Source organism: Epinephelus fuscoguttatus, linkage group LG2 (genome assembly GCF_011397635.1).
Source record: "Epinephelus fuscoguttatus linkage group LG2, E.fuscoguttatus.final_Chr_v1".
NCBI classification, from domain to species: Eukaryota; Metazoa; Chordata; class Actinopteri; order Perciformes; family Serranidae; genus Epinephelus; species Epinephelus fuscoguttatus.
The window spans coordinates 37738003-37761270 of record NC_064753.1 but is presented as its reverse complement, the minus strand read 5'-3'; the positions used below and the strand labels follow the sequence as shown (position 1 = coordinate 37761270).

Genomic DNA, 23268 nt, shown 5'->3' with positions numbered 1-23268 from the left:
CGCAAATAAACGCAAGGAAAATATCATATGATATGGACACAACTTGGATAGCTTTTGCTGACCTTGATAAGTCGATGATGTGGTTATCAGAACAGGCCTGTATTTTTCTGTATTTGTGTGAACTTTACATGACTGTCTGAAGTTCAGGACAACAGTATGTGCATGTTTGAGTGAGTGGTCATTCCTCAAAAAGAGTTCTGCAAATCAGAAACACATGAAAAGGGACTTTCCTTCAACCAACCATCACTACTTTAGTCTTTGTTGTTGACAGCTAATCTTATCACAAGCCTATCTGTGCGTAACATCATGCATTGGATGTTCATGCTGCATGCATCTAAATGAATGCACGCGCTTGTGTGTGCACATTCTTCCACAGCTCATTGGTGGCTCAGATCTTATGCCTTGAGCAGCAGTTAGTCCAGATGTTTGGTGTCTAAAAGGAACATGCTACTTTGGAAACTTTCCCACATGCTATCTGGTGTGGTTGACTCCGCGCTGGCCCCAAACTTCAAAACAACCCAGTTCTAAAAATAGTCTGAAGCTCTTAATCATTCTGCAGACTCTTCATGTCTCTGATAGTCAGCTCACAGAGCTCAGCTAGGACACATGCAGTATTACCCGCCCAAGTCATGCTGTAAGTACCGACACGCATCTCACGGCTCTTAGGCTGAGTTCACAAGGCACTAAGCGTCTGATTGTTAACTATTTGCAGCTCTCTGTCATGCTCTCTTACAGCAGACACACGTGACATTATGTATGAAACACGACTGGGCTAATTCCATGTCCTTAAAAAAAACAAACCCTAAGACCTCTCTTTCTGTGCCATAATGTTTTATTTCAACTATACATGCCGTGTTAAAAAAATCAACAAAAAATATCATGAAACAAAGACCATCATTATTATTTACACATTCACAGTACAACTTTACAACATATCTACACGCTCAAATACTCTGGAGATCATATATACAGCTGGCCTGGCATCGCCATGTCGCACAGTATTTAAATCAAAATTACATGACAAAATCTGGTTCATCTGCACATACACGGAGCTCAGACTGAAATATAAAGGCTTCAATCTAGATTGCAACAGAAAGACCCAGTTCATATTGCAATGTACAAGGCAGTTGAGCAGTGTATGTTGAGTGTATGTCTGCGATGTCAGTGTGCATGTGTCGAGTAGAAAAGAGAGCCCAAACACTGGTTAGATGACAGGCAGAAAGTCTTTACATACAATCATCACTTGTAAACAAAATGTGGCTTTGGGCTAAACAGGCAACTGACACTTGGATAGGATTGCAGATGTCACCCAAATAATGTACCCAAGAGAAATGATCCCTCAGACGTCACCGCTGGCCAATAGAAACAACTCCTGCCACTGCAATCCCGGGGAATTACGGACTGTGTGTGACCACCGCCCATGCCAACAGACGGCTTTCATGTGAACACTGTGTTAATACATTGGCTGTGGGCAGGATGTGCTGCGTTGAGCCGACTGCTCCACAGTGCAAGGTCTAACCACCCTACATCCCACTGTCAAGAAAATACATTCACTGCATGGCACCTCTATGTGGTGGATTAACACCATTCTTTTCAACACCGGCAGTAAAGCAGAAAAATTGATTCAAACTCCAAATAAATGTTTTTTTTCCTACTGTCCTTTTTGTACGACTAGCATTCACAAGTGGAATGTCTGTCAGTGTCTGTCAGTCAATTTCTTTCACCTCAGTTTGGATTAGGTAGTGATTTTCCAACACATCCTGCTGATTTTCAAATTGCTTGTATAAAAAAAATTGTTTATATAGTATATGACAATAACATACAGAGGACCAATTGACATAGCCAATATATTTCATTTTGTGAATAAGGCACACAATGCACAGATTCAGGTTCACTTGCCTAAAAATATTTATACTCCTTATTTATAGTATTTAAGTATATACAGGATCTTGTCATTCCCAGCATGACTCATTTGGACACATTGGTAAATTGTTGTGTTGATTGTACACTGGCCACTCGCAGGGGAAGCTGCACAGGGAACACGGGCTGCAGAACCAACACGGCAGATGACAGAGGTGTTACATCCATGTATTGTTCTAGGGTCAGTTTTAATATACCTTTTAATAGGATTAATGTAGAAGGAAAAGTCTAGTGTTTGCTTTATTAGGGGACACACAAGTTTAACGGAACAGAAGTGCCCTGAAATGTTGTATTCATATACATGGGCTAAACCATTGGTGTTGCTTTAGTTTCATATGGTAAATTCTTTAAATAACACAGTAAAACATCATAAAGGCAAATCATTTTTGTTCAAAATTCATTTATAGAATGAGATGAGAAATGTATGTTTTTTCTTAATACCATTGCTACATAAAGAAAGAAGTCTCTTGGACCACCAGTATAATTCCTACAAAGGGGCAGTGGAGGTAAGGGGAGATTCAGTCCTGGAGAGAAGCATTTTTCCCCATTTAACAGTGCGTTTGGTTGCTTTAACTTGTACTTCTTGGCCTCTGTCTGCACCATAACACACACACACACACACACACACACACACACACACACACACACACACACACACACACACAAGCAGATGTGCACACCCATATGAAGGGCTATCCCAGTCTGGTTGAAAAATAAATGCATCAAAGACAAACGCCTATGTCTAAAACCAATAGCAGCAAATGTAAGTAAAATTTCCCAGTGAGTTAAAGAGTTCATGTCCCAGTATACACCCAGCATGACCAACCACACCTCAGCCTAACCTAGTAATCAAAAACACTACAGAGTGACAAAAAAAATATGGTTTTGACATGGTTCAGATGGGTTCAAACAAGCAATAATATTGAAATGAGAGACGGTGACTTAGGTCTTAGACAGGTCTTAAGGTGCATCCTCTGACATGTAGCACCACTCTTGATAAACAAGTGTGAAGGCCTAACGTGTACTGCCTTTACACAAATCTGCTTTCCTATCAACCAACACACACGCACACATTTGCACTCTTTTTCTCTGTTTGCTTGCTGCTTGATTCAGACGTCAGCGGTCATATGTATCTTAAGCAACACGCACACTTATGATTTTGAGTTTCCTCTCCTCTGCCCCCAGCCATCTCATTAACAAAGGCATGGCCTACCTCTCCTCTTTGTTCAGTTCACATTAGTGGGAAAACAGTGCTCAAGGGCAGTGACAAATGAGACCCATTCTTCAAGTATTCCACTGTTTTTAATCTGGCACCACAAGCACAGACGCCGTAGCGGCCCCGGCTGGTGTCCTAAACCTCGTACCTAATAAGGGAACGGGCGACACCCAAGCCCAGATACAATGGGGAGCAGCAGATTCACCACTGTCCACTGTTCATATCCTGTGGCTACCGTGACAAGGGAGGGAGATGGAGACGTAGGGAGCAAAAAAGTCCCAAGGAGTATCTTTGGCCACATGTGTGATTTTCCCTTTTTAGTGTGAGTGAATGTGCATATTGTTTAAAGGGGGAACACACCTCAAGTTGATACACAAACACACGCTAGGCCCGACCCCATCCATAGCCCCCCCAAGCCCTCAGGGCTCAAAGCTCTACAGTCAAGGCCAAGAGCTCACTCCAAAGTGTCCATGCTCTTTTAATAACTGTACTTATTGACCACTCGCATCTGTGGAGTCTGTGGTGAAAACCCATTGGGTTTAGGGGGCACATCTGGCTTTAGCGATGGGGTCCGTTTAAGCCCTGTGCGAGGGAGTGAGCCATATCCACTGTAGCTGCTCTGTCGGGATACGGAGGATGGGTGGGCTGAGTGCATTCCTGCCCCCATCACTCCGCCTTGGGAGTCAAGTCTGGAGGGGGGTGTTGGGGGCATGTAACCCCCTCTGTTCATACTGTGCTGGCGAGACACAGACACCCCCATGGTTACCCCATTTGGTGAGGTGGATAAGGAGTGCCTGTGAGAGGCACTCCGGTGGAGTTGATATGCCCCTCTTTGCCTCTCCAGGGTGCCCCCCATGCTCCCCGTTGGTGTTGTGGGAGTAGTGGGCATGGGCACATCAACCCTCTTGGTGGGGCTGTGCCTTGGCAGGGAGGTGGAGGGAGAGTACAGAGAAGCCTCACGGCTGGGCACCTTGGGGGGTAATTCAGTCAGTTCCTCCATGGGCTCCAGTGTGAGCTGCTGCCTTGGGCGAGGCCCTGATCCTTCTTGAAGAATGGCCTTGGGGTTCGCCACTGAGTCATTTAGGTGTTTTAAAAGATCATTTAGGGTATTTCTGGCATCCACAGACCTTTTCTGGTCTTTCCTACTTCCCTTAGAATCTGGGTTCTTCAGTTTCCTGTCAGACGAATGTGGTAGTGTATCATCTCCATTGTCAAGGTTAGGGTGGTCATGTGTGGCATTGGGCAGGACAACTGCACTGGGGATGTGGGAGTGTCCCAAGGCGAGGTGAGGGTGGTTGGGGTTAGGAGGGGCAGGGGAAGATGGAAGGAACTGAGGACTCTTGGCTGATGAGTTGGACTCCTTGCGAGGCCCGCTGGCCTTCCCGTGAGCCCTCTCCCACTGGTTTTTGATGGGCTGCAGGCTTTTCTGCTGAAGCACAGGGGTGGACTCAGGTGTAGGCAGGGCAGCCAGCTCTGGGGGCTGACAGCCATCCCGCAGGATCATGGTCTTGGTGTCTCCGTTAGGTGAATTCAGGTCTTTGCTGTTGCTCAGTAGATTGGTGTACAGCTTGGGTGTATCAATGTTGGTTTGGTACTCCTGAGAATATAACAATACAAATCAAAGGAGGAACATTAGACACATCTTGTTCATTCACTCCTCACCACAAAGGACACTGATGTTGCATTGGACCTGTTTCAGTGACTGTACCTTTACAGGGCTGTCAAAGAGGCCGTTGAGCTTGACAAAGCTTCCAGTGGAGTCGGAGCAGGACGGTGCCGACTCTGCATCCTTGTGGACATGCCTCGGCTTACGGAGGAATGAGTCTCGATAGCAGAAAACAATCAGACCAGCCAGTAGAGCACCCATGAGAAAAGCAGCAAACACGCAGGTGATGAGGATGTTCATGTGGACCATCTGGTTGGTCTCACCTGCTTGGATATCCCATACACCTATAAAACAGTGGAGCACTGGTTAACCCCTGATGAAAAGAGTTTAAGTGCTCAGTGAAGCGTCCCTCCCATCCAACAGCAGAAATGCACATGTTTGTGTAAGAACACAACCATGCATGAGTTTCTGATTTTACACCCCCCCAATACGAGGTAACCAGTCAACCAAATACCATAAATATTGACACATTTCTATTCATCAAACCCAGATGAAGAAGAAATATGGTGAAAGTTGGCAGAAGCTGTTAGGTACCCACATCCATTTCACCATCTATAAGAAGCAGTGCTATGTTAGTTGAGAAGGGAAGACTCAAAGTGTTGCCTTGATCCACGTTCCACTAGAGGCTTGTTGTCATGCGTTTAACCGATACCAAAGGGTTAGGAGTGCACTCTTTTCTGAAATGGAGAGCCAAATCAAGAGACCAACCAACAGGAAGGTGTTCAGAGAAAAGAGAAGCAGTGCTCGTCTCCAAGGTGTTCTCTACTGGAAGTTTGTTAGTAACCACAGACATTGAAAGAGTTAGTCATCCACCGTGCGGCCACAACAGTATTGTGGCAGAGCAGGGCCAGTCAATGATCTACCAGCCAGGGTAAACTGTTAACTAGAGCTAGGGTTAAAAATCTATACTGGCAGAGACAGATGCTAAATTCAAACAAATGTTTTAACAAAACAATACAAGAACAGAGAGTGCAAGGCTTAACTATTAGAAAACTGGGAATAAATAATATAAAAGAAAGAAGAAAGAACAAACGGAAATTTCAATTTAAAGGAAAGAAAACAATAGTAACATGAAAATATAATGTGTATAGCAACATAAATTATGTATGAAAGAGTCTATTTGATAAAGAAATTAGTATCTGCCATGTTGTCTAATGAAAACCCTACATAGCTGCCAATGTGTGCACGTGTGTGTTTGCATATGTGTAGATTCACATTAGTGTAGCTTAGTGAGAGTTGTTGGCAGCTATCAGATCGGGCTCATTGCAGCATGTTGGCTGCCTCCCTGCGGGCCTTACCCTCTTGGCCCCCTGGGATAGAGTCTAAAGAATGGGAGGTGGCTGGGTCATCCTGCAGCACAAAGCCTGAGCCGTAGAGCTCTGGACCAGGCCCAGAGCTGGGGCTCTGAGTGGGTATGAGTACTGGGGGGTGTATGGGCCCACTGGGGTGGACAGTGACTGGCGCTGATGAATACTCCATGTCTGTGGTGACAAACAAATTGTTAACAAACTGTGCAGACGTGGGTGAAGCATACTGTTATCATCCCGGTTAGTAGGGATGGGCAATGGGTCACTTTTAGGGTTAGTGTTTGACAAAATAGTGGATAAAGCTGATCACAGTTCACATTCACAGACCAATGAAAGTACATTTTTGTATTTTGTTTAGACAATTTGGAAGGGGACAAAGGAAAGGTTCAAAGAGGAGTTGGTACACAACAGTAAGGATGCTACGGGATGGTGGGTGGACATGCAAGAGGGATTGGAACAGGAAGTGATGAGTGAAAGGGAGAAAGTGAATCTGTGCTGAGATAGAGCACCGATGTCGCCCATGAGTCTGTTGTTTGTGACAATGAAAATGAAGCAGGTGACATTAGCATTCAGGAGGTGTTTGGTAAGAAAAAGATGAATGGTGGCAGTGGCGGAAAAGACAGGGTTGTAGATGCTGAACTCAAGGAAAGAAACCATTTGAGTAAAAGATCAAACTAACCAGAGGTAGGGTCGCCAAATGATTTGTAATCTGGCGCTGATGTAGTGCCCAAAATCGCTAAAAGAATTAAAAGGACAAGAAATCAGTATAAAGGAATTCAGAGGTAAAAACTAAAATTCCTAAGAGACACTAAGAGTGCAGTTTATTTGATTAAATAGTAAAGATATAAAGCACCCGCTAGCAGTGTCCGTTTCTCACTGGAGTCACTCGAGGCCCTCTGGTTCTGATCAATACTGAGGTTCAGCCATGGTCATGTTTAGTTGGTACAGATGAAGGGACAGGCATTTTACAGTAAAATCAGCAAAGGCACATTTTCTGGCCATAGGATATCTTTAGACCTCTACCATTTGCACCAGCTGAACATGACCCTTAATTGTACATGTCCATGTTTCTGCCTCACAGGTGGCATAAGTTACAGGTGGCCATGTACTGTATGCAGATGTGTGTGTTAATACTACACATAGACTTATGTAGGGGCAAGTTACTGGAGTGGTTACTGGTGTGAGTGTGCAGGCTCATGATGTGTGTGGAGATGAGTTTGACATGTGTGCATGTGTGTGTCAGTGTACGTGTATCTGTGTGTGTATTTGCATATGTCTCAGGATAGACGGCATGACAATGGAGATGAGATCCGTACCGTGACAGTCCCCCAGGTGGGCGGTGTTACCAAATTCAACATCCTGCTCATATCCAGTCCTGAAAAGAAAGCAAAGAATAGATGGAAAGATAGGGAGCTTAATCAAAGAGAAGCAAAAAATCTTGATATCTTATTTTCTCATCTATAATATTTGCACTTTATATCACAGCTGAAAGCTTGAACTCACAAAACGCCAGGCTGTATCCTCTCACAGGCCCCGTGAGGCTTCCAGCCACAGTAGGGGTCCCTTGATGCAATGCAGGACCTGGAGCCATGCAAACACACACACACACCATCAGAACTCCAGGTTTAATCATTCTGGGAAGTGCACTATAATCATTTGTGACTGACTGAACATTAACCAAAAGGCATAAGACTGAGTTCTTATCACTCCCTTTATGGTTTTTACTGAAATGCAAAACAACAAAGTCACACACCTATGACCGACCGTACAAAGTACATTTTAACCCCCTACATGCGCATTTGCATGTCACTCACTTGTGGCAGGAAGAATGCCTTTCACAGCGACTCAGGGGAATACGGATGACGCAGCTTGAAAAGGCGACATACAGGCTGTGGGCGTCTTTGTCCACGTGCAGCGAGAGGACACGCTTGTCGTCCTCACGGTTAGACAGACACCTGGGAGGGGAAGAGAGAAACCTGATCAGCGGTTTATCAGATGCGTGTGTCTACTGTTTCAGTCTCAGTAGATTTAATCACTTGTAAGGTGGAGAAGTCACATAAAGCTTTCCCTCACAGTTTAACAGGGTTTTAACCCCTAACACACGGCAGGGTGTGCGCTCGCATCCACAAATAAGCACAAAAAAACAATCAGACACATACTGTGCAATGCAGACAGACATCTGTGCCAGGATGCTTCACTTTAAGAGTTGCTGACTCCTCAGCCAGAAGGGGGAAGAGAAAAAGAGAAGAGAGGCAGACAGACAGACAGAGGGTGAAAAGTGCATGTATTCCTACTTGGCCCTGTTGAAGACATCAATCTCCTCCAGAAGCAGGCTGTCATTCAGAGACACGGTGGAAGTCTTGGCCAAAACCTTGAGGACAACCCCCGACTCGGCCCCGATGAACACCACTGTGTAGTTCTTGTGAGGTCCTGCTTCATTGTCCACAGCCAGCGCTGTCAGTCTGTACCTACAGACACAGCAGAAGAGCATGTGTTACTCACAGTGGGGGTTATCCCATTCAGAATGGGAGAGGCCATTTTGAATACACACATCGCTTCAGCTCTTGGATTACACAGTAAGCCACAGTAAATTAGGAGACGTGTTGATAGTGATATCTCCATGTGCGGCACATTATTAACGGGCTATTGAACCTCAGTGCTTTTACAGTTCTGACCTGAAGGTGTCTGTAGCACTGAGTATTGAATGTTTACATCAAATGCTTTGTCAGATTTGTTTATTCCTAAGTCATATTGTAATATATACATAGCTTTGTTAATTTTACATCATTGTATTTAGGTAAAGTTTTTGGAGAGCTGCATTGAGCATTAAAGGTCCAGTGTGTATGATTTAGGGGGATATATTGGCACAGATGGAAAATAATACAATAAGCATGTTTTTTTTAGTGTACAGTCACCTGAAAATAAAAATAGTTGTGTTTTGTTATGTGAGAGTGAGCTATTCACTGTTTTCATCCATATAAATCACCGGGTCTATTTGTTCTGGAGAGCAAGAGACCTCTGCAGATAATCTGGTTCCTGGTAAAAACCTCCTGAATGTCTGGATCTTTAGTTATCAGAGAAAAAGGTGAGCATGCATTAGCTGATGCTGGGCTAGCGGCCCGAGTGAGATGTGCCGAATAGCATCGGAGAAATGCTGATTTTTAACTTGAAACTGCTTTATTCAGTGTTTTCACTGGTTTTAATAACCTGGTCTATTTGTTTTGGAGAAGAAGAGACCTCTACAGATAATTGGACTCCTGGTAAAAAAAAAACTCCTGCACAATAAACACTGAAGGAGTCATATCTGGATAACATTTTAGCTGGCTGCAATCCTCACTGCTAGATGCTACTAAATCCCACTAAATCTTACACACTAGACCTTTAAGACAGCATTTGGTTAGACATTCAAATAAACTTGTTTTCAAAACTAATGTATTTAAAAAAGAGATCCAAAACTGAGGTAACGTTCCCTAATGTGCTTCTGTGTTTACCTGACGCGAGTCTTGGTGAACCAAGGCTCATCCCCAATAGAAGGCACAGCTGTGTCCATCAGGGGGTGGGACTTGATGAACTGCAGGGTTTCGTCCGGGAACTCGATGGAGCTCTTTAAGGACGCAGCTGGACCATGACCTGCACAGCACCCGGGTCTAGGATGAAGGGTGCACACGAACAGAGGGCAAAAGGTCAAAGATCAGCCTATGCGATCACACACCAGGGAGTAATAATAGCGTGTATTGAAATGGATGAAAAGTGCAACGAGAGCGTGGGGGGGCGGAGGAGCAGGTGCTTATTAGGATCACAAAAAGGCCTCAGCTGGAAACATAAAATATACATATGCATGGTTATCCTCCATTAATGATTTACTGGGGTAATGAGGTGCTTCATGGACTTTGTGTTTTGGACACAGGGCAGGGCTACAAATATACGTGGCGACTGTAAACAGGTTAAATATGCAACGCGTCTAATTATGCCAGATTAATAATTTAATCATCAGCAGATGGTGAATGTGTGCTGGGTCAAGGCTAATAACTTCACCCCTTACTAGTGAAAAAGATTTGATTTCATTGGGTTTAACCTGGACAAAGAAGGGTTAAGAAAAGGGGAAAACTGACAGGCGGTAAACAGCCACTGAGTCAAGTGCCACCTGCTCAAGAAAAGCCAGGTTTAAAATCAAACATTGCTTTTTTTCTTTTGCTTTATTTGCTCTGTATGCTTTGGAGAGTTTTAGAGTTTTTCTTGGGAAAACAAAAGTTAAATCTTTACCGAGGTTTGGGCAGCTTCTCCTCTGGAAATGGAGTCCACACAGAGTCAGGAGTCTTCTGCTCTTTGAACCGACCCCAGAAAACTTTCTCTATGTCCGCCATGGAGAAGGCACACACTGCTGACCCTGGGATGCTGGGGTGAAATGAATATATTAGTACAACATCTATGTATGATTCCTACTTTCTTATATCTGCCCTCGCCATTGGTTAATTTAACAACTACCAGCAGCTCACCTGTTCATCTGTGTGGTGAACACACCCACCACAGAGGGAACTCCGTTGATGTTGATGATGTCAGTGATGGACTGGAGCACATCGAAGTAGAAGAAGGACTCCCCCGGCACTGAGCAATTCAGCCTCGCCTTCACAAAAGATGTCCAGTGCTTCTCCAGCACCCGCTGCGAACCCCCAACGTCATTCTTACAGATACGGGCAACACGAGAATACACAACCTGCGAGGAGTGGGGGTTTAAGAGAGGACAGAAGCGGGTGGAAGAGGAAGGCGGATGAGTGAACGTCACTAAAAACACTTCAACATGCTGAATAATGCATCTCTCCATCCTGTAGCAACTCGAGACAGACGACTTAACAAACACTTTCATCTTTATCTTTGTGTGCGGAGATTGTTCACCCTGACTGGAGCAAACACTTGAAAAAAAGAGCACATCCCAACAGCATTGACCGGCATGATGCTACGCCGTGCGTTTGATTGCACTTATTACCAAACCTGAGAGTATAAATGAAGTGTGTGAAGCAGTTGGCTTTGACAGTTTTAATTATTCACCAGTGCAAAGCTCCATCAGAGGCCAGGTGTCACCAAAGCATTAGTAGGGTTGAAATATTTATTGGCTGGTGGCTGATGGAGGACACTGGCTTCCTGTGGCTCGGCCAGACCCGCTCAGGGTGAGGCACGGTCAAATCTGAAGTTGGCCTCTAACACAGAGCTTCCTAATGCCCTCTGCATGTGTCGAAGGTAGAGGCAGACGCAGAGCGTGCATTCAGCAGGAGACAAATCCTCTCGCTGTGTAATGGTCTTACATTAGTAGAACATTCCCAGCAAACACTGGCTGTTAAAATTTCTCGTGTATTCTAATGCGATGTACTGTCACCGCCTGAATGGGCTCCATTACCACTGGGGCCATTTTGAGGCAGACACACATGCACTGAGGGAGGTGTAAGCCTTTTTTTGGATAAAGGCCTGCATACTGTATCTGTGCGGAATATGTAATGCATTATAAACGGCAGGTGCACTGTCTTACCTTGCCCAGATTGCTGTGCTCCACTGCAATCTCTCGGTAGAAAAAGTACACATAATTCCCATACTCTGCTGCATGCAGGAAATGAGGTTCTGAGGGAGAGACAGAAGCAGAGAGTTGAAGTGTATTTCTGCACCGTCACCACCACTGTGCATGTTGAATATTTCAGGGATTTGTACAAGGCTGTATATGACTGGGGGTGACCTAGATTGCCTGGGAGAGAACAGGCCATATCCCCATGGAGCTTGCCAAGGCAGGAGAGCTCTCTATCACTTTAAAAACAGCTCTGACAGCCATGTACATACATACACCATGCAAAGGCACCATGGGCATTTTGCTAGCTGGCAGGTAGACGCATGTATCCCCAGGAAAAGCGAGGGGACAGGGAAATAAAGATTGAGAGTGACTAAGAGGCAATCGCTTACCTTTCAGCCATTTGGAGTCATATTTGATGGTCCTCAGGGCTGATCCATCACCCATACTGCGATAGATGACAGAATCACTGGCCTGGAAGTCAGCTACAGTTGCCGAATACAGCTTCCCCTCTAAAATAATAATAATAATAATAAAACAAGGTGTAGAGTTGCCAGATATTGCACTTCAATGCTTTGTTGTTTCTCTTCTTTTAAACGGCTTGATTGGCTGAGCTGTTATCGCTGCAGGCACCGTTTTACCGTGGCAAAGACACAGAGGTGATAATGAGAGCGTAAGTAGGAACCCATTAGTTCTTTTGCGGCAAGACTAACTGTGTGTGGGCGGGTGTGTGTTTGACCCTTACCAGCGAAAAGGGCAACGTTGGTTTGCTTGGAGTCAAATGGGCATCGTGCCAGTCCATTGATCTCCTCCCCATCAAACTCGAGGTTATCCAGCTGCAGGCAACACAACAATCACCCACACATTAAGAGAGTTTTGTCAAGGGACACAGCGAGAAGGAACACACATGCACACACATAAATCAGTCAACCTGGTCTAGTCAAATGTATTTAACAAGAAATTAAAATGAAGGGTGTGTTACCCAAATTACTTGAAGCATATTTACACAATCCTAGTCAACATTTGTGTGTGTGTGTGCCTTTGCACACATCTGAGCATGCAAAGCTCCAGCACTGGATACTGACCCTGTAGTATCTGCACATGGGGTTGAAGCCGTTGGTACCGCAGATGAACACAAGGTCATCGTTTCTGGGAACAAGCACTTTGATGAAATTGTGGCACTCGTCCTGAAAACAGACACCCAACATGGGACAGCATTTTTAGGGGCAGCCAGCTTCTCTGCTCACATGTTTAATCCTCTGTCCACGTGGTGGAATAGAAAACAAAAGGTGAATGGCTTTTTATACGCACCCTGTGTTTTCCCTTGACAGCACACATGTCTCTGTCAGATTGGCCCGATCGCCATGTTAGCTTCTGTAAAAACCCCAACATGGAGCATTAGACACACGCACGGCACACTAAATACACACACACTCGTGCACACGCTCACACAGTCCTCCCTTTTCCACTCTCTCATTTTACAACCTGTCCAGTTTGTGATGAATGGCTCTGTATTTTCTATGGAGCCCTTTTTAGTGTTTGTGGATTGAGAGAGCAGCTTGTGGCGAGAATCTTACCCGGTAAGGAATGATCTCATTCCTGTAGGATTCTCTCAGACTGACCAGGTACACCTGATCTCTGTGGGCAGACAACAACAAAACACACACAGCTCAATGATACAGCACAACCAGGAATACAACTCAGCCTTTTCAGTTTCGCCATTTTAAAAATAAAAATCTGTGTTTTTTAATATGAATAACAGGGTGAAATTCTCCATTTAAAAATTGCCATTTTCAACACATCTACATGGTTTATCCATTTCTTGTTTTTCTCATTCTTAGAGGAACTCTGGTGCATAATCAGCAGCTCATTTGCATTGTTTCCCAATTTTTCTATTTATTCGCCATTAGGAGAATATTTCTCTAAATGGTTCCTGTCATTAGACGATCTCATTTACTGTGAACGATGGTTTCAGCCTCCCCTCGCGGTGGGAAACACACAAACTTTTAGTTCACAGTAATAAAGAATCTGAGGCAAACCAATTTCTTCTTTTCAAAACCTGCATCATTTTCTGTCAAAATGAGACCAAAATTTAAATGTCTACATTGTGTTAACAGTGCATGGTGAACTTGTTTTTTTATGCAACTGCCTGTTATAGAAAACCCAAAAATGCTCCCTGCTGTAACATTGACAGTTACTTACGTTAGTCACAAAAAATGTGACAAAACCAATGGGGATCAAATTTTATAAACCCGCTGGGGACATTTTGCTTCAGTTTTAGTAACAGCATGCAAATACCCTAAACTGGCTGAAAGGAGGATCCACCTGACGCCAGTGATACATGTGGAGATGATTATAGGGGCTCCAGAGGTGGGAGTTTTATACTGTAGATGTCGACTTGATTTCCTGCTACAATATTAGTGCTGGCGGTCAGATTAATCCCAGTGCCCATAAATACCAAAAAGACATGTAAAGATGCCAAGAAATCCCTGACAGAGCATCAGGCTGGCATGATAGACGCCTTTCCTCGATCAATACTGGCCATATACATCAAATGCAGGCCTAGAAGCCACAGATCCAATAACACTAAGAGCTTTTTTCCCCCTTACGCCACTGTTTACCTGCCAAGGAGTGACTGAGTATATTGGTGTGGGGGATGTGTGAAAGAGAAAGAGATGGAAATAGTGAGTGTGTGTTGGGTTTACCTGCCAGCAATGAACAGAGTGTCCTGTATCTTGGTCATCAGCTGAAAGTCAAGGCGATGCTGTGACTCGTTGCCAGAGGGCCTGCCTCTGAACACAGGGTACCTCCGTGAATCTGTGAAGACAACACACACATGCTGTTAATGGGAAATGGGAGCAGACACTCTTGCGCGGATAAACCACACTCGGCTCTTGCTACATTTAACTCCACTGTACTGATTAAAGAAATATGCTCTGTGTGTGTGTGTGCTTTATACAAATTGTCATGCAATTAAGGTAATGGTACAGTAAAAATACCTACAGTGTATTCTGTATAATTATATCTGCGTGTCGTGTTTGTGCGTTAGATAATGGCTGCCGATGTCAGCACATCTCTCTGTTCTTCCAGCACACCACAGAGATGAAAATGAAATCCACTTAATGCCTCAACTGACCATCCAGCAGATTGATTTTATTACTATGAGCATGGCATGCTTGTGTCTGAACTGCTGACACGACTGGAATAAGGAGGCCGCTGGTATTTGTCTTTATTCCGCATGCGACTGGCCTGAGTAAAAAGTGTATATTAAATATAGCTGTTGACTTTTTCAGTGACGTTGCAGCAATTGTAATCTCTACCCCCCCTCGTCCCTGCTGAGCTCATATTGGGTGCGTGTACTCACAGTGTGCGTCAACGACATCGAGGGGTACGGTGTCCTCAGGGAAGCTGACTGCGAGGAGAGTGCGTGAGGCTGTCAGCAGCAGCAGCAGCAGCTCACTGAGCAGAAGCGCAGCTCTCTGGCCCATGGCTGCTCACAGACGACACTTCCTGTTTCACTCTAGTGGAGATGTTACCTGGAAACATACACAAAATACATGCTTTTGTTCTCGACATGTCAAACATTTCATGTTATATTTAACCTTCTGCTGCGAACAGTAGTCTTATGAGCCAAAGCCAAACCCTTGGTAAACCCAGAAGAATGAAAAAAGATGATATCAGCAGTGAAGTTTTCTTGTGTTGGTGAAACACAAACATAAGGCACACATAATGCCCTCTCAGGCTTATTGATGACTGAGCTCTCAGTGGCAGTGCTTGGCGTTTCCCCTCTACTTCTCCCTACATCTGCTGTCTAAGGGAAGGTCAGCCAAGTGACCGGTGGGGTGTCTCGGTGTGTGTTGGATGCAGCGGAAGTCCACTCTGTTAGAAGCGTGGCGGGCCTGCTGTCTCTGTACATCTGTGCTACGATTGGTTTGTCTTGGGTCGGGCTCAACACTAATCAGCACATTGCAACTTCATCACCATCACTAGTGTAGCCTCTGCTCTGACCTTAGCTGACTTCTATTAGCGCTCTGTTGGCTGTTATTGCTCCAGCCTTTCCTTTGGGCGGGGGTGCTTTATTGCAGAGCAGTGATTCACTCATCTTTGTCTTCGGAGGATAAAGTCATGTACAGTTGTTTTGACATAGTATTAATACTTGTTACTAATAGTTTGTACTGCATCTGATTGCAGACATGATATACCAGCAACTACATTGGTAATAATTCATTGTGGGAGTGGCGGGAGTTTAGTGTGTATGTTAGTGCGTGGAGGAGTGCTTTAGAGACAGACTGTGTCTGTGCATATTAATGATCGGTGTACATTCAAATATTTATAAGGCAAACAAATTATTCATGCAGGCAAAGCCTGAACGGATATAAACAATTTACCGGGAGACGTCACACAGGCAGAGGGATGGATTAGCTGGGAGCACACTGGGATACGCACACACACAGACACACACACGGCTGCACATACATAATCACTCTTTCAAATGGTGTAATGCAAAGACTGATGCATGTGCACGCACACGAACACACACACAGACACACACACACACTGTATTGACTCATTTTTCAATTAGCCCCAAAGCACACCTGCTCCAGTGCTGTCTGTGGGCCTTGCCTGCCAAGCCATTAGTGCTTTGATTGATCCACACAGGAAGCATGGCAGATCAACAGCCAGCAGAGGCAATCTATGGGTTTTGCCATATCACTGTAGCCATGTGAGAACTTTGTAACTCACCACATGGTCACCTTCATCCTGTAGTAGATGGAAATTGTGGAAAAACCTTTTAAATCGTTCCAAACGCTTAGTTTAAAACACTTTATAACACAAACAGTTGTCAAGTAGAAAATGAGACAGGATGAGGTGTTTACTTGACAGCAGTAATTTACATCAGTTACCTTTTGTCAGTGTATGTGAATTACATAGTTTACAAATTGGCAGCACTGCCTTCAAGCCTACATGTTGATATAAAGCGCACAGTTTTCCAGGCTCTAATAATCCAATTTGAGTCGGAACAGTTCCCATATGACGATGTGTCACTAAAAAGAATGGAAGCCGTGGAGATGGAAGCAGAGTAATGCGAGCGTGTTTTAGTCATCAACAATGTGTAATCATGGCTATTCAGCACTCTGTGGGATACTGAGGCCTTTGAAAGAGCAATGTCATTATGACTAAGTAATGCAAGGCCTGGACAAGAAATCGCTTCATCTCAATTAGTCCACTTAATGGTGAAATTACGGGTTGAATGTTTTGACAAAATAGAAAGATTAAATGAGGGCATATATCTCATCCTGTAACAGCAGACATCAATGATGCCGGAGTAGGAACTCTAATCTAGATACAAATGAATCTCTGGATGCAAACACTCCACAGATCTATGCACACGGGCTCCCAGATCTATACAGAAGAACAACTGTCAGCAACTTAATCTTAACGAGAAATGATGACACTGCTCTGCAAAGAGAGACAGTGGTGTTTCTTAAAAGCGTAGCTGCTATTTTTTTACTACCTGGTTCAGACGCCCTCACACCAAGAAATGTGCTGTATTAAAACCCAAGCAATAAATTGCTGAGTTTCTAGGAGAAGCCAGGGACAGGAATAGATACCAAACACACAACAATAGGGAAAAAAAGAGGCGCTATGAAAGGTAAATAAACCAAGCTCCACATTTCAATTCTATAGTGCTATCATACAGGCTGCAGGCTGTGCTTCCAGCCCAGACTTGGCGGTGTTCACAGGTAAATCATTTCCTTGGTTGTCAAAATTTAGAGTCCTGCTCTATAGCCCCTCTTCGTAAAGCGCACACACCACTTTTTTTCCTGCCATTCTCCCCCACTAAACAATTCAGGAGAAAAATGCTCCGACGAGAGGCCCAGCTTCGATCTCCCATGATTCCTTGCATGGTAATAGCCACACTGCGGAGGCGAAGGCTTTCCTCAGAAACTTTAATGTAAAACAGAAACAGAAGACATCCAGAGGTCAGCGATCTAAAATTACTTCTCAATCTCTAGTGAGCCCAGCATGTTTTCTATTGACTATTCCTTTGCGCTCTCTGGTTCCTGCCCTCCAGTGTGTGTGTGATTGTGTGTGTGTGTGTGGGGGTGTGTATGTGTGTGCATACACATATAGGCCTCAACAAGCCTAGAGATGCTGGGCTTGTCACGCAACTCGGTGCCATTCAGCCTTGCCTCACTCTACCTCTGTTATTACAGGCTTTTCAATGTCCTACAACCACGCAGTTTCCCCACTGATGTTGTTGGCTCAGGCCCATGGTGTTAAACACGGGAGGGGAGCGGGGGGAGGGGTCTGGCGGATTGCTATTTCTACTGATGGTGGGTGTTGGGGTCCGTAGCCCAATTCTGGTAGTTACAGCTGAAGATTTAGTGTTCCGAGCTCAAAATGACAGATTAACACATATTCTCCTCTTAGCTGTGCTTTCGCTGGCATATGTCAGCCATAACCTCTCCCCCACTGCAACACTGAATGGATGTACTTTTGCAGGGGAGTCCTATTGGGAGGAATTGGGGCCAATAAAAGGAAGACAAACAACAGCAGTGCGTGAGGTTTCGTAAATTGTGTGCGAGTGTGATGGGTGGATGTAATCCCAGCAGAACAATGGCTGCTGCTGCTCGAGGCTGCTCGGCCTGTCATTCTGCACCGTACTGATCTGAAAACCTAACAGCACAGGAAATCAGATAGCCCGGGAGTTCAGTTTCAGGCACTCTTCACACTTCTGTCTAAAATGTGTGTGTAAGCATGCGCGACTGTCCAAAATGGGATATGTCCTATGACACAGTTGTCTCTGACAAAGTAATCAAGATGCAGCCACACAGGAAAGTGAGTCAGACAGATGATTAGAGCAGCCACCACACAGGGCCCAGAAATGATTACTACTCCTTTTCCCACTCCTGTAATAACCCCCACCCCTAATCGCGTGCTATTTACCTAAGGATCACTTGTGAGGGGCTTGGTTGGACTTGTTGCTCCAGAGATTTGGCAGAAGGAGAAGGCTGTGCCACCCTAAACCGTGCTTCCCTCCCTTTCTTCTCTACCTTGCAGAGAGGAGGAGTGAAACAGGAGAAAGGCTGTTCTCAGCAGTAGTTCTGCTATAGTAGAGCACAAAAGGGGCTGAGCTGCAGGTGTGACCAGGAAACAAAGGGGGCTTTGGGCTAGTCAACACAATAGAGCCCCACCCCCGGTCAGTGGACCTACGTTTAGGAGAGCTGTTCTGGGGTTCCTAAAAGGGGGTTGTGAGGGAACAACTACATAAACACATGGACTCCAAATGCTGCACACGGGGTCAAACTTTTATCACTCTACCAATTTAGCAATGAGCAATGTGGTTTCTGAGCAGCACTTTAGGCATATGGTGTAAAGGGTTAACACTGATCACTGTATGGTTCAGTGACAGTGGTTCCGGGGTTGCAGCCGGCTGTAGTGGAGGTTAACGGTGATCGTTCTGGTCGCTGAGTTCTGACCCCGTGATCACTGAGGCGAAGTGAGACACACCAGCCAGCTGTGCTGTCAACCAACCCACAGCTGGTTCGGATGTTTTAACCTGGCCGAAGTGTTGTGCTCCTGCCTATGTGAAGTTTGTAGTTTGAGTAAGTAAGCTGGGGTTCTTCTGGACGTGTGACGGAGCTCAGACACTCGAGTTTCTGGGAAATGTCCACTTGTGCTGTGTGTTTTATTTTTATAAAGGGACTGCAGTGATTTAGATTTGCACAGATGCATTTTGACCACAGACAAACTAAAATTAGACATCATTTTACACTGTTTTTTAGATTTATTTTGGCACACCAGGTTAGTCTATAGTACCGACTTCAGAATAAGCCCATTGGCTGCTTAATTGGTTCATCTCCTTTTGCTCACTTACTTCAATTGGCCAAATTTCCTTAATTAATGAGACACAGCAGAACAATTCCTTAAACTGCCCCCACTTACATGGCTTTTTATCAAGCAGATGAACCATTCTAATTCACCCTATCACCCCCTATAATTCTTCTGTTTCTCTTCCTTTGCTCGCTGGTAATTTTTCAAGTTTTGCGTGGGGATCTTCCGCTCCTCTTTTGCGCACACAATCCATGCAGCAGCCCGGGCTCTAATGCAAGCATTGTGCGGACTGGGGCGTAGAAGGCATTCAAGTTTTTTATCCGTGGTAAATCTTTTTCAGAACCCCTTTAGCCCACATGTAGGACTCATACAAAAGACAACAAAGACGCGGGGGACAGCGGTGGAGTGACAACTGTGATGGGGCTGCGTTTTAACTGCCTCCACGGCACTTAATGCATGCACAGGGCTGGGCTCTCGTGCTGCTCTGCCTCCAAAAAGGTTACGAGCGCTTCTCCGGTTTATTATCCAATATAAGAATACCATAATGAAATTGGGAATGCATTAAAAAGATTAAAGGCATCAGTGGAGTGAGCAGTCAACAGCCCTTCAAGTCCAAACTGCCCATCCTACTGGTCTTTTGTTGTTTAATACTGTGTTTGCCTGCACGCTCCGCACAATCATGTGCAGGTTACCTTTAATCCAAGTTGATTTTTGTGTCAGAACCACTTTAATTTATGCCTTGGACAATTAAACACAACTCGGAACAATACACAGCAGAAGAACAGAGCTATTATGACTGAAATTGTGGCAAAATACGCACACATGAATTTTCTATTTTGGACCTTTCATGGCTCAGTTTTTACTCTCAGTAAATCAGTACATCTCTGTTCAATTAGATACTTTTAAATCTTGATTCCCTTGTATGGATTTTCCTCACAAAGTAGATCTCCGGACAGCATAGAAGCCAGCAGTGATGTGTCCTTCATTAAATTAAAGGTCCATCTCACTAATAAAACACATAATGTATCATAGAAATAAAAAAAAATGCACTGCTTATAATTAAACAACATCGAGGACACCTACCTTGTGTGTCCGAATTCACTCATGAATAGGGCAGTCCGACTCAATGTCATATTCCTTTGGTAATCCATTTAAGAGAAAACACCCAGCATGTAATATTCCTGTTATTTTAAAGCTCCATCCGGACCCCACTTTTCTCTTTTTATCCACTTGCGCGCAGATTTTTCAGCTCCGCTCGCCACATACGAGCATTTTGACTGGCTGCTCTGTCTCCGTCCCCGGGCCCCTGCGCTCTGATGACTGATCTTCAAAGCTCTGCCACGACCACACAGCCCCCTCCCTCATACACCGACACACCAGCCCCCTTTCCACTACTATTAACTTTGGAAACCAGAGGGAAAAGGCATAAACATTAACGACGCGCTATCCTCACTCCGCCGCGCTCCGACTTCATGTACAATCATTGATTTAATGCTGAGTTAAGATAATAGAGGGCGTGTGGACTTGACGGAGAGCGTCACATCGCACATATATCCACCAGAATAAAACAAATACTGCATTTACGCACAACTCTTCTCCGTGCTTGTTTATCCCTACAGCCACACAACTGAAGTTAGATACATGGCTTAATAATGCTACTATAGAACTTAAAACAAAAGGTTTCTGACAGCTTCAATAGGAGAGCAAACTGTCTCACAAATAAAGAGGTGACTTTAGATGTGGTTTGCCCTCTGTTACACCGCTTTATGAGCGCTGGAAAGACGCTTCCGAGCAGGACACATAAATGCGTTCTGAAAGGAATGAATGAAGCGTAAATTGGATTGAAGCATAAGCAAAAATAGCCCGGACCTGAACTATTTCTGTCCTGCAACCATCAGTTTTGCAGAGCAGCATAGCGACGTGGTCAGAGGATATTTTGTATCCCAGCAAAGACTTCTCCTCTCTAGTTTTCCCCTCGACTTTCACTGCGTAATGCGGCGCAACAAAGTGATATATGTCCACGTAGCGGCAAAAGAAACTCACCTCATCTGAATTGCTTATTTTTGTATCCTTTAGTGTTGCTTGTAATCCAGAAAAAAAATGATTGTGCGCGTCGTAGTGAATCAACTTCTCCTGGCTGGGAGAAAAACAAACTAATGCACGGCAAATGGTGTAATTCGACCCGTGTTAAGTCAATCCATCCAGAGAGAGAGCCACAGCCTACCAATAAGCAGCGCTCTTGCTCCAGTCCCTCCCCCCACCATCCATCTCTCCTCTGTTGGTTTGGGCTCCTCTGCCGTGCTCTGGCTTCCTTCCTTTCTTTCCTAGAGCCCGGAGAGAAAGAAAAAGCGACCCCCTCCCTCCCGGTTCTCCTCCTGTGTGACCCCGTATTGCCCCCCCCCCTCTTTTCTGTTAAACCCCATCCCCCAACTCCAAGTCAGCAAGAGTGCCTAGTAAAAATCATTTCAGCTGAGTTGTGGCTGCTTAGTAAAACACAGCTTTAGAAATGTTTGGATTTAAGAGGGATGGTTGAAGCTCAGACTTCCTTCGGCTTCTGCAAAACATCATGCAGGTCATTTTCTATGAGAAATATAAATGTGACGGTGTAGATAAAAAGTTTCACATTTATGTCAAAGAACTCCACAAGGTCATAAATTATATATTCTATCACACTATTTAGCCACAAAATTATTCTTAATATAGATATACCTACCACAATAGGCCTAAAACGAGTCATATTTAGTGGTTTCAAACATTACTGTGCACTATAAACACAATAAATCTCCAAAATTAAACATTATCCTTATCCTCTTTTTGTCTTTGGGCTCCATCCAGCTAATACATAAGCATTAGTAGTCTACGTATGTATGCAAACATCCGCATGAGGGCTTGTTCCCGTATGCATGCAAAGCTCAAGTCGTCATTGAACGTGTCAGGTCATTCCAACCAGGTCTGCAAGGCTGCACAATGGAGGCCCATTTGCACCCCATTAGAAAAGCAGGTTAGCAGATGTGTGAGAATCTCTCCCAAGCGAACATCCTCATCCACACACACACACACACACACACACACACACACACACACACACTCCTGACAGCCCCCATTATGAGCTCAGTAAGTAGGATCTGCATCTCAATACTTGCACAGGAAACACTAGTTTGCACTGCTGATCTGCCTGATCTCAGTTTGGCACTTCTTGCATGTCTTTGTCCCCGCTTGTCCCTCACTTGTCCCACCCTCTTCCTCTTTTTTTTTTAATTGTGAAGTTACTACTTCTCGATATCCAGTCTCTTCATTGGACAGAACCTTTCTTTTTCCTCAGGCCCCCTATAGTTTTCTATTTTTCTTCAATCTCACCAGGGTTATCTCAACTGATAGAGTTTAGTCTGTCATTTATGTGACTTTCAGCCCCTTTCTTCTGGCCTCTCATGCTTCAATCTCGCCGCTCAGTGTTTCTGTCAGTCCTCGGTTACTTCTGTGTGATGTCCCCTGAATCCCGTGGGGACTGAATCAGCACGGGCATCTATTATGGTGGGATAGGGGAAAGATGGATGGATCAATGTGTCGAAAGGTTTGCGCCAACACAGTTACTGAGTGTCAGGATGGCTGAACACATATATGGATCTCTGGTGATTGGTGGGTGTATTGACTGGTCTTTTTTCCAGTGAACTGACAGTTTTATTATGGGTGTAATGGCAATGTGACACTGTTTCAGTAGGTTTTTAATAGGTTTTGGTGCACTTCTGTTGGCTTTGACAATTCTCTATCT

General features: G+C 44.6%; 1 protein-coding gene across 5 annotated transcripts; it reads right to left on the bottom strand.

The window, feature by feature from the left end:
- Positions 1–814: 814 nt before the first annotated feature.
- sema6dl (sema domain, transmembrane domain (TM), and cytoplasmic domain, (semaphorin) 6D, like) lies at positions 815–21769 on the bottom strand. Of its 5 annotated transcripts, none has more exons than XM_049601350.1 (20): positions 21543–21769; positions 15025–15196; positions 14366–14477; positions 13238–13298; positions 12972–13034; positions 12746–12847; positions 12406–12496; positions 12053–12172; positions 11631–11719; positions 10606–10823; positions 10373–10504; positions 9601–9756; positions 8404–8577; positions 7924–8064; positions 7613–7690; positions 7426–7484; positions 6789–6845; positions 6101–6283; positions 4845–5086; positions 815–4733 (listed from the first exon to the last, which is right to left on the bottom strand). In XM_049601350.1, the coding sequence occupies exons 2-20, from the start codon at positions 15146–15148 to the stop codon at positions 3615–3617; spliced, it is 3321 nt and encodes a 1106-aa protein (XP_049457307.1). In that variant the 5' UTR covers positions 15149–15196; positions 21543–21769; the 3' UTR covers positions 815–3614. The 5 variants fall into 5 exon arrangements, with proteins under 5 accessions (XP_049457307.1, XP_049457318.1, XP_049457329.1 ...); XM_049601361.1 differs by lacking the exon at positions 21543–21769 and adding an exon at positions 20583–20977; XM_049601372.1 differs by lacking the exon at positions 6789–6845.
- Positions 21770–23268: the final 1499 nt, after the last annotated feature.